This window comes from Micropterus salmoides, unplaced genomic scaffold (genome assembly GCF_014851395.1).
Source record: "Micropterus salmoides isolate LMB-PRFRI ecotype aquatic unplaced genomic scaffold, ASM1485139v1 Ms_hic_scaffold_14, whole genome shotgun sequence".
Lineage (NCBI taxonomy): Eukaryota > Metazoa > Chordata > Actinopteri > Centrarchiformes > Centrarchidae > Micropterus > Micropterus salmoides.
The window spans coordinates 26,926,578-26,938,724 of NW_024040485.1; the positions used below are offsets into that span (position 1 = coordinate 26,926,578).

The following is a 12,147-nucleotide window of genomic DNA, read 5'->3' on the forward strand; positions in this document are numbered from 1 at the left end:
TATTTGTGCTTATTTCATTTAAACAAGGAAGCCAAAGCAGTGTTTCCATTTAAATATAACACCATTCAATTTAGCAGTTATAAATCACAAAACCACAAATAACAATTAAATAATTAGAAATAATAAATAATATATAATAAATAATAATAATTAGAACATAAACTACATACAGGAATTAGCAAGATGTAACCTGCCATGCAGCGATCGTTTAGTGCAACAGTTTGCTGAGTCCCCCAGGTTGTGACCACATACTGGTTTGCTGTATGTCCTTCTCCTAGAATTATTCCTAATTGATTGTTATCTTCAAGTTATTACATTACATTTAGCTGACGCTTTTTATCCAAAGAGTTCTTTGAAATCCAGAGTTAATAGATGGACTTTCTCAATTTATTGCTCTCTTATGTTTCTATTTTTTTTTTACATTTCAGGAGAAAATACATCTCTGTCTCACCTGATGAACAGTGCTCACATACTCTGTATTTGTTAGGTAACATTTGCAATGTCACTGAGTCAGTACTTGGTAAGAAGCTGCCTCTGCTTGAAATCTCTGACTGTAGATAGATATTCAACAATTTCATAATCTCTATTTAGGACCGTATAATAATACACTTTCTGTTGTTGTTGTTGTGAACAATAAACGTGTAACGTCTTCTATTGCTGAATGGCAATAAAGACCTAAAATAATGAAAGTCTCTCAAATTCAGCCAAACTGGGGTTTTGTTTGTTTGTTTTTTACAGCTCGTCGTCCACTTGCTTTTATTTTGAAGGTTTCGTGTCAAACAGGAAGTTGCTGCCGTGTGGAACTAATCTATCGGTCTGGTGTTTTCCAGGGACACGTATCACCTTAACGTCTGACTATGTGTCACACTCATAGCCTTCCGGAGTTGGGAACCGGGACAGTTGTTAGCTGTGCTGGTGTAAACATTAAATGTACAGTGTTTTCTTTTGGTGGTTAATGGGCCTGTTCACAGACTAAACTGTCCAAGGTAACGTTTCCTGTGTTTATTCCGTGGGTCCTTGTTTTGAGTCCAGACCTTTGAATCCGCCTCACTCCGCAGAATTGACTGGTTGTGAACGTGGAAACGGAGTGAAACGTTAACGAGTTGAGTCTGTCTGATTTCAGGATAGGTAACGTTAACCATGAAGGCTTTTTGCTGTCAACTCTCAGGTTTTTCAGTTCGGCTCAATTCACGTTTGTTAGTCAGTTACTAAGCTAACGTAGCGTTAGCTCTCTGTTTTCCCTTCTAGCCTCCATAAAGTCATTTTGCATCATAGCTGTCATTTGTCGTGACTCGTGACTTTTGTGCCATTTAAATGCCGATTCGTTCTGTTTAAACCTTTTACTTACTCTCAGATTACTTATTAGGAGAAGGCAAGTTGTTATTGACAAAACAATCAACAAACGCACCAGTGTTTTCCCAGCACAGTACGGTATGTCGGTATTATGAGGCATAACGTTACCGACGTTATTTCAAAAGAGATTTAGACAATACCGATAAAGTTTGATGTTGAGTTAATTAATATGTTTCTGTAAAGTCCTGCCAGCGTTTGCTCCTCTCTCTCTTCCTCCTGTTTTTTTTTTTTTTGAGTCTTAGTCTTCCATCTAACGTCAAGTCCAGCCCCAACATTGAGAAGTTCAAATTAAATTTAAAGACCTACCTTTTCTCTCTGGCTTTTACATGATCCTGTCCCTGACTTTATTTTATTTATTTATTTTAATCCATTTTAATTTGACGTTGTTCTTACTTACTTCCTTTTTAGCGTCTTTGAATTTTATCTCTACCAAGTTCTCCATATTTAATTTATTTTTTATTAATGTGTATTGGTGCACTAGTGTTTCATTTCATTTGTGTAGTTGGACACACAATGATATATACTCTTTGTGAATTCTTGCATTGGGTGTATTGTGTTCTTGGAAAGCACTTTGGGTCAACTCCTGTTGTTTTTAAATGTGCTATATAAATAAAGAGCTGACTTGACTTGACTTTATACAAAGTAGCCTACTACTGATAGAGAAAGTCACTGGAGGAGTCAGATTGAATAAGTGAGTGACACTTAAATAAGGTGGAGAATGGAGTATAATTAAAATGGAGAAATAAGTTACTACAAATAGTAAAAACACACCCTCTAACACAGACCCAGCCCACTTAGCAAAAAACAAACAGATAAATATTTTATATCGGTGTTCAGCCTAAAAGTACCTGGTCCATATCGCCCAGCCCTACAACACAGGTATAATACTTTAGCTAGTGTTCACCCACAAATTAGTGCTTTTATTTTCTATTACGATATTTATTTTGTTCAGGATAAAGATTTTACTTAATTGTACACATGGATGTTTGTTGGAAATTTTTTTTTTTTTTTTTTAAGTGATCCACTGTTTGGCATCAAATGCCCATAAAGAAAAGTTTAAAACCACAAACTGGTTTTTTCAACTTTCACTCAGGAGTAAAAATCAGCCTTTAAACTTGAAAGAAATAATGATTTGACTTTAACTTGATTGTGATAACAGCCCTAGTTGGTCATCAATTGCAGGGCCTTTGGTATCCACATGTTAAAGTGTTTGAGCAAGAGGAAAACTGAGAAAATAATCACCAGATTATTCAATATTTATAATACATTTTTGTTGCAGCCCTAAATGTATAGGTAATGTAGCCCTTTGTTTGATGCGCCTTAACAAAGGTTGCACGATATTGACAAAATGTGATATTGCGATGACGATATTAATTTCAAATTTGTTAAATATATGTAAATACACAAGTTGATGGGCCCTGTTACTGATACGTTTCCCCTTTGACTTCCGTTGTTTTGTTTTCTCCCTTTTCTGTCCTTTCTTTTTTTTCCCTCCTCTCACTCACTTTGCTTTTATATTTATTTTTCATTTCTCTCTCTCTCTCTCTCTTCAATCACATGCTATCAAAGTATGCACACACATGCTTCGTAGCGTATGTTTGTGTAGTGGACCTATCAGCTCACAATTTCACATGGCGGGACAACTGGCCAATGAAACATGATCATTAAATAGCGGTTTCAAGTGGCCTCTAAATCAAACTCAACTAAACCACGCAGCAGCAGCAGAGTATTGCATACTTTCTGCAACATTTTCTATATTATATTGTGCAACATGGTATTGCGATATTCAGTCAATATATTGTGCAACCCTGACTTTAACGTTACCTAAATTAAATGCAGTATAACAAGAGAAAATGTGTCTGTTCATGCATAAATTGAGTTATCCAAGAAAACTTATAGTCAAGGGCAATTGTACTTGGAGAAACAGCTGTTTAACCTCGTTGATCAACACCGCTTGTTCGTTAGTGGTTGGTTAGCGGTATCGATTATCATGACAACAATCCTACAGAGGTTAAATAGCTGAGTTTCCCTACCAGTGAATCAGAAGTGAAGAAGTCTCTTTGACCAAGTCTAGTTTCCCTTGATTTTACCTTCCTTGGATAACTATGACCTGGATCAGTGAGAACCTTCACAGGTATAAATTGAGTTATTCAACTAAGCTGCAAATGCTGTTGTATTCTGCTGTCTTTCAGTTCCCCTGTGCTGTATGTAGCAGCAGATGCTCTCCAAGTAGCGTGACCCTTCCCCCTGAAGCTGTCTGACTGATCCTGTCATCAGCTGGTTGAACTACAGCTTCTGTGACTGGCAGCAGAGCAGGATGTCAGACAGCGGGAACCAGTCCTGTCTGATGGGAGCAGAGGACACGGTCTCCTTCCTGGTATGAGCCATGTGCAGTTAGTACAACTTAATAGCTGTCTATTCTCTCTGTGTTCATGCTGGGATTTCATTTAAAACCACTTAAGGAATTGGTTTATTAATTGATTGAGAGTACTGTTTATTTGATCCCATCAGGGGTGCGATTACAGTTCACTAATGTAGCCGCTAACACTCAGAATGAGTTGGAGGCTTTTGGTATCCACATGTTGGAGTTTTTGAGCAAGACACAGACTAAACAATTGAGAGAATAATCAGCAGATTAAATATAATTATAAAAGAATTGTTTGTTGCTCTAAACGTATTTGTAAAATTATTTAGCCATTTGTTTGATGTACCATCAGTTATTTTTAAAAACACAATAGCCAAATGTCATAGTTTCTGTTTTTTCTATGATAGTGAGATGGTATGGATCTTATCTGAAGCCAGCCCAACTAGTTATTGTACCTTGATTTATTGTGCATTATGAAACACACACAACTTCTTCTGAACTATTTGTTTCTTTTACACGTTTGGTTTGGTATGCTTTGAGTGTCCCGTCGCTTCTTTGGTGATGTCCTCCCCAAGTTTGACTTGGTATGAGTTATGGTTCAAAATGCTGTAACTAGAGAGTCTCTGCTTATTGGAAGGAAGCTTCCCCCCCCCCCGCTGTCCGTCCAGTCAATTTTGTGAACAGATGGAGAAGCTGCGAAGATGGCACAGATTCAAATGTACACCACAGTCTGGATTTGAATGTAGGAACGTTTGATTTTTGAGCCGTTATTTGGTGTTCAGCTCTTGCTAATACTGTTCGATAGACTGTTATTTCTTATGTTGTAGCTTCTCTTTCCATAGCAGCTCCTTTCACATTGTTTGTTTCTGTCAAGTTCTCTCCCTGGGTAGACTCTCTGTCTCTTTACCTGCCAGTCGTGTGTGTGTGTGTTTTGTTCACAGGTGTGTTTGTTTCGAGAATGGGAAGAGTGGGCCGGCCTTGGTCAGGTGGAGGACTATCTGAGTGTTTTGGAGTACTTGCTGTGGGTCTTCACCCCTCTGGCCATCGTCTTCATATTGCCCTTCCTCATCGTCATCCTTCTTTACCTCTCTATACTCTTCCTTCATGTCTATAAGGTATGCACACACTCTTTCTACCATCTGCAATGCGTGAACAGTGAACCACCACAGTTCATGTAATTTAGCAAATTTTAAAAGCACTCACAAATGATTTAAAATGCCATTCATGATTGTTAAGGATAAATAATTATTGCTCATGTACTATTTACTGTTTACACCTTCACATAGTAAGACCTAATGTAACAAAATGTTAGATGTCTGTTACTGAGCAGAGTGCAAGATTGAACTGAAAACGGAAGCCACCAAATACATCTGCAGCTCCGTGCTGATTAGGGCATGGGACTGACCAGCGAGTCAAACAAATGGACCTGCATACATCAAATCGCCTTCAATGTAGACCGTTGGATACAATAAGTTTATAGTGAATGTAAAGTTGATGAATAGGTCAAGGTGTTTTCAATAATTTACTGTATCAATCATAGGGGTATCGTTGACCCAGGTTGTTAAAAATCTTTTGCTGTCTTGAGTAACTCCAAACCTTATCTTTCGTGATGTTTTTCGTCTAACAGAGGAAGAATCAGCTGAGGGAAGCTTACTGCAACAATCTGTGGGATGGAGCCAGGAAGACCCTGGCAACTCTGTGGGACGGACATGGAGCCATATGGCATGGTAAGACACCACGGACATCATTAGTTCAAGATCTGTGGCATCCTTTTAGATGCTGTCTGTTCAGATAGCATTTATAAAGCCAATCACAGCCAAAGCCAAAAAAGTGTTGCGAAAACAGAAAACACCACCAAATACAAAGAGCGAAAGCTGCAGTTGTTTCTGCACTTGTGTGTGCACGAGAGTGGGCGAATATTAAAGCCCTAATAGACAAAGGAAAATAATATTCAGCAAAGATTTTCAAAATAAGAGACCTCATGAAATAGACTCAGTATCAAAATGTGTAACCTCTTTTATTCAGTAAAATTTATACAGGGTTATTTGTTGTTATTTGTTGTTGCATTGTTTAAAGGTGTTTTTGTATTTACTTGTTTTCACACTTTGCTGCTTTTTTCTAAATTCTGTACATGTTGTCAAATAGATGAATGTTTCTCTTATTTGCTTGTGTTTTGTCTGTTGCAATGTGTTCTGAGTAATGAGTTCTCAGGGCCACACTGCTTTTAATGGAATAGCATGCATACCTCATGTACTTTGACCTGTGTCCCAGGCTACGAGATACATGGGATGGAGAAGATCCCTGATGAAGGACCAGCACTGATAGTGTACTATCATGGAGCCATTCCCGTAGACTACTATTACTTTCTGGCCAATGTTATCATCCAGAAGGGACGGACCTGCCACTCTGTAGCTGACCATTTCCTCTTCAAGGTCCCAGGTACTCACACTGTGTCACACATGCACATACACAGTAATCCATACACTATTAATCTCCACAAGTAATGCTGACCTCATTTTATTTGCAGTGTATGTTTTGGTTTACTTTTAATAGCGTCTTTCACACAAATCAGGGATTAGCTAAGACTAAATAGATTGCACCAGCAAAGTATTAATTAAATCTAATATTTGTTCTAATTTGAGCAAAACTAGATTTAAATGAGAAAATCCACTTTTTTTAAAATTTTATTGATTTAAACCAAAGTTCTTATTTGACACTGTATCTAATATGTTCCTGTCCTCTTGCCCTTTAAACACATATAGGAGGGCCGTCCATAATGCCAGAGCAACGTATTACTTGTCATTAATAGAGGAAAATAAGAACAACCCCAGGTTGCTTTTCAGCACTGGAGCCAGGCTGACAGAGTCCTATAGCCCTCAGTAGTAATGACATCATGAGCTTATTTAATGATAAAAAATTTAATTAGTAGAGGCAAAATCCATTATTTCCTGCCTTCAACTTGCACCGATTTATCTTCAAACTCAGAAACATTAGAAACAGCTGAACAATCTGAAAATCTGATTTAAATTTAGATTGCTTTTCGCCCATCGACCTTCACCAACTAACTTCAGACCCCATACCATTCTTGTGAGTGTGTGTGTGCGTGTGTGTGTGTGTGTGTGCGCGCACTGTGGGATGCAAAAGAGATCATATTTCTCTTCTGCTCACCTACAAAGCTCTTAATGGTCAGGCACCTCTCGCATCTTAAAGAGCTCATAGTACCTTACTATCCCACCAGAGCACTGTGCTCCCAGAATGCAGGGTTACTTGTGTTTCCTAGAGTCTCCAAAAGTAGAAAGGGAGCCAGAGTGTTCAGCTATCAAGCTCCTCTCCTGTGGACCTAGGTCCTAGTTTGGGTTCAGGAGGCAGACACCATCTCTACATTTAAGAGTAGGCTTTTTAATCCCAGCTTTATCTTGGTTATTTTCTCTTTCTTTTTCTACTGTATCCGTTTCTCTATGTCATTCTGTCCTGTTCTTCCAGGTTTCAAGCTACTGTTGGAGGTGTTCAGTGTAATCCATGGTCCTCAGGAGGAGTGTGTGCGGGCTCTGAGGAACGGCGACCTGTTGGGGATTTCTCCAGGAGGAGTGCGGGAGGCTCTGTTCAGTGATGAGACCTACCCTCTTCTCTGGGGCAAACGCAAAGGCTTCGCCCAGGTCGCCATCGACTCTCAAGTGGTGAGTTGTTGTTCCTGAAATCTGCTGTCACTGTTTGTCAGTCCTTTTGTTAAAGCTTCAGCATGGATTGCATAATATTGTATAATGCTGCATTACATAATGTCTCCCAGTACTCTTGCAGATGCAGTATACAGATTATTGCAACACTAAGCGAGTCCCTAGTACCATAGTACATTTTTTACATGTCACATTTATTTCACTTTGGCACATTAACTAGATACACATCTGTTTTATTAGTTAATTTTTAAGTTAACTTTTGATCACATTTGAGTTCATGGATGTGCTTGTTATTTAATCAAAAATTAACAATTAATTTAATTTATTAAATTAAATTTTATTAAATAGCTAAAGCTTGGTGCGTCATGTGCGTATGATGCCAGATTAGTATACCTTTTCCCCAATTTTCAAGTCTTCTTATACACATTTGATATTTCTCACACTATGCCTCGATTGTTTTGTAAAAAGGTTAGCTAAATTCAGTCTTGTTCCTCCACCCCTACAGTAAACTAAACAAGTGTCATAATGAAGTGCAGCATCTTTCTCACATATTATTCTCTGTGTAAGAACACTGCAGTGTAGAAAACCCTCCTCTCTAACCTTGTCTTTGTCTTTCTTTCAGCCAATAATTCCAATGTTTACTCAAAATGTGCGAGAAGGCTTCAGATCTCTGGGAACGCTCAGTAAGTTAAAATCACAAAAATAACATCACCAAGCTCATGGTAGCACTGATGGACACACACACCTTCAAGTTTACACAGGACACACACACACACAGGACGACTTAGCACAGGTCATTCAACGTATCAATGTATCGAGGTTGTTGCCCCTTCATGCTTCAGTCACATAGAACATATTTACAAATGTTTTAATTAGAATAGACTAAATGAAGAAGTCTCACAACCTGAGGGAAGAAGCTGCTCTGCAGTCTGGTGGTCTGACAGCAGACACTTCTGTATCTCTCTACTGTCCTTTAGTATCCTTTGGGCTCTTCTGAGCGTTTTTTAATCACTCGCTTCAGAGCCCTCCTGTCCTGGACCATGCACAACCCTTTACTATATTCTCTGACGCTGATACCCAGGCACTTAAAACTGTTCACCTGCTCCACCTCAGCTCCAATGATGGTCCTTGGTTTTGCCGACGTTAAAGCAGTTGGTTGTTCTCTAGGTTGATATCCTCGCGAGTCGCAATATGAATTATTTTGTTTGAATTTGTTGTTTCAGACTGTATGGAGAGCGTAGTGACTTACAATAATGTATTATTTATTATTACACACAGCACTTGTTGTAGTAGATACATTCAGTGTTGGTTTGCACGTGGAGTTTGTTGACAAGAAAAACACATCACCAAACCTATCCTCGAGATAGTGTGGTAGCAAAGGGAGTCCGCTGACCTGACCACTCTCTTTGTATTTTTCCATGTAACATGCTCTCTCTCTCTCTCTCTCTGTCTCTTTCTATCCAGGGTTTTTCCGCTGGGTGTATGACAGGTTTCGTCTCCCTATAGCTCCTGTTTATGGTGGATTTCCTGTGAAGTTTCGGACCTTTCTTGGTGATCCCATCCCATATGACCCCAACATAAACGCTGCAGAGCTGGCAGAGAAAGTCAGTGAGCTAAAGTTATTGTACTGCTGGGAAATGTGTTTGTTTGTTTGTTTGTTTCTCCTCAAATCATCTGAGCAGTGACCATTAAACAGTCCTTGGGGTTAAGAATGTGCTTAAATTTGTGCGCACAAAAAATAATCCATGCACTACCACATAACATTTAATAGTTGACATATTATCATATGCTTAAGGGACAACGCACGATGTTGTTCAAAAGTCAATCCAATCCAAAGTATATCGACGTATCTCTATCAAAAATCAAATCAAACTGCATACCATGTGCTGCTAACACTGAATGTTCCTCCCTAACTGACTGGAAGAGACGTAACAATTTGGAAATTTAAATTTAATCATTTCCACGTCTGGATAAATATGAAAAAAGTAAACAGACTATCTTTTCTATGTAAGGAAATTATACCTTTATGTTCATTGTGGTTTAAATGGACACAATGAATAAACAAGGCTGCACAGATTAAAATTATTTGCGGCCGCTTCAGGTGTAGTTGGTTTGATCAGCTGGAAGTGCAGCCTTTCTTTTCCTCTGTTTGCTTCTTTAGACTCTTTAGTAACGGCTAGTTTAGTGACTTGTTTAACAGACTCCTGACTCGTTTTCTACTTATACCACTGAAGGAAAAAACACTCGCGGAGATCTTTCAATTCAGTTTATTGATCGAAAGTGAACAAAATAATTCTCCACAGTTTACTTTCAACAAATGTATCATAAAATTAAAATCTTAAATTTGTTTCCCACAACTCATTTGCTCACTAAACTATTTCACTCCTCCTCTGTCATTCAAATACAAAAAACTCCCAAGCTGTAGTCTTTCCCCTTATGAAACCTAATTGGGATGAAGAGAATACAATTTCCCAGTTATTTGAAACGAAAAAAAATTAAATATTGCTTATCCATAACAACAATAAAAATAAATAAAAATAATAATAGGCTACCAATCAACTACTGTGGCTTCAACAGGTGGCATTTTATGCAAGGTAGTGAATGAAATCCTCTTTTGGTATCTGTATCATTTTAAGGGTACTGGTTTTGGTACTGGTATCGTAACATTTTAAACGATATCCAACCCTAGTCTTTATCTGGTTGAAGGGTTTCTTTCTTTATGAGTGGCAGCACCACCACTTACCACTGGAATGTGAAATTCTGATGGGTCCTAAACTATAAATCACCACTCTCATTGTGATTAAATCCGTGGGGTGTCTTCTTGCAGGATGTTTTATATTCATGTGAGCTGTTCCACAAAACACCGATCATTCGCACGTAGTATTGCTGAATGCTTTTTTTTACTCTTCAGGTGCAGCATGCAGTCCAGTCTCTGATAGACCAGCACCAGCAGATACCGGGGAACATCCTGAGAGCCTTGTTGGAAAGATTTCACACCAAACACAAAGACCATTAACATCAACAGTCCAGCAGTCCAGCTTGTGACTAAAACAACCCGTCACATCGGCTCAGGCGGCTGCAGTGTGCACAGGTTTGGTGGCCTAACATGTTGGAATATTTGCACAGCTTTCTTCACTGCCCCCAAACACTACTGACTGCAGCTGCTGAGGGTGTTTTTACATACAGTACATGTTCTTTGGATCGCACCTTTCTGATATGTATTCTTGTGTACATTGAGTCCCTTTTTATCAGATCATTCCCAGGATGAATCTGTTTCAGGACAGGCTTCCTGAAGTTGTTACTGGCTTTTTCAATACACACATGGACAGTATGTTTTTCTCGTGTTCTGATATCTTTGTCTTTAGTAATTACAGTACGGTGAGTTAAAGATAGACCTGTGGACTGATTGGTTGGTCGAACTACTGGTTAGATGTAATTGGTCTTTGTAACTATTGTCAGTTTAAATATACGGTATTCAGACGGTGATATAATTATTTTGGTCAACAAGAGATTCGTATTGATGGTTAGTCACTTAATTTGGTTTATTGTCCATGCCTATGAATTGCAGAGACTCTGCAGATGTTTGCTTGTAATGATGTACTGTAACAGCACTTTGAGTTTGCACAGCTTCAGTTTCACTTGACCTGGAGTAAATAATGGAACTTATTCTTGGGATCAGGCTTCAGGGTTAGATTAGAGTCTCAACAGGCAGAGGATACAGAGCTGAAGCCAGTGGTTATGGTTGGACCACTACAAAAAGTAAAAAGGAGTTTCATGTTGAAACCACCAGTATCATAATTGTCCCAGGAACACACTCTACACTGGCCTCAGGTTACAGCAGCATGGGGTAGATGAGGTTACCTTCTACAGTGGGGAGAACAAGTATTTGATACACTGCTGATTTTGCAGGTTTTCCTACTTACAAAGCATGTAGAGGTCTGTAATTTTTAATCATAGGTACACGTCAACTGTGAGAGACGGAATCTAAAACAAATCCAGAAAATCACATTGTATGATTTTTTAAATAATTTATTTGCATTTTATTGCGTGACATAAGTATTTGATACATCAGAAAAGCAGAACTTAATATTTGGTACAGAAACCTTTGTTTGCGATTACAGAGATCATACGTTTCCTGTAGTTCTTGACCAGGTTTGCACACACTGCAGCAGGGATTTTGGCCCACTCCTCCATACAGACCTTCTCCAGTTCCTTCAGGTTTCGGGCTGTGGCTGGGCAATACGGACTTTCAGCTCCCTCCAAAGATTTTCTATTGGGTTCAGGTCTAGAGACTGGCTAGGCTACTCCAGGACCTTGAGAGGCTTCTTACGGAGCCACTCCTTAGTTGCCCTGGCTGTGTGTTTCGGGTAGTCGTCATGCTGGAAGACCCAGCCACAACACCTCTTCAATGCTCTTACTGAGGGAAGGAGGTTGTTGGCCAAGATCTCGCGATACATGGCCTCATCCCTCCTCCTCTCAATACGGTGCAGTCGTCCTGTCCCCTTTGCAGAAAAGCATCCGCAAAGAATGATGTTTCCACCTCCATGCTTCACGGCTGGGATGGTGTTCTTGAGGTTGTACTCATCCTTCTTCTTCCTCCAAACACGGCGAGTGAAGTTTAGACCATAAAGCTCTACTTTGTCTCATCAGTCACATGATCTTTTCCCATTCCTCCTCTGGATCATCCAGATGATCTTTGGCAAACTTCAGACGGGCCTGGACATGCGCTGGCTTGAGCAGGGGGACCTTGCGTGC

General features: G+C 39.2%; 1 protein-coding gene across 2 annotated transcripts; it reads left to right on the forward strand.

The window, feature by feature from the left end:
• Nucleotides 1-833: 833 nt before the first annotated feature.
• Nucleotides 834-10,723, forward strand: tmem68 (transmembrane protein 68). 2 transcript variants are annotated; one of them, XM_038718818.1, is made up of 9 exons: nucleotides 834-986; nucleotides 3,546-3,730; nucleotides 4,660-4,833; nucleotides 5,346-5,445; nucleotides 5,990-6,157; nucleotides 7,202-7,395; nucleotides 8,015-8,075; nucleotides 8,857-8,996; nucleotides 10,304-10,723. In XM_038718818.1, exons 2-9 carry the CDS (start codon nucleotides 3,671-3,673, stop codon nucleotides 10,406-10,408), a joined length of 1,002 nt encoding a protein of 333 aa, XP_038574746.1. In that variant the 5' UTR covers nucleotides 834-986; nucleotides 3,546-3,670; the 3' UTR covers nucleotides 10,409-10,723. The 2 variants fall into 2 exon arrangements, with proteins under 2 accessions (XP_038574746.1, XP_038574747.1); XM_038718819.1 differs by lacking the exon at nucleotides 834-986 and adding an exon at nucleotides 1,014-1,128.
• Nucleotides 10,724-12,147: the final 1,424 nt, after the last annotated feature.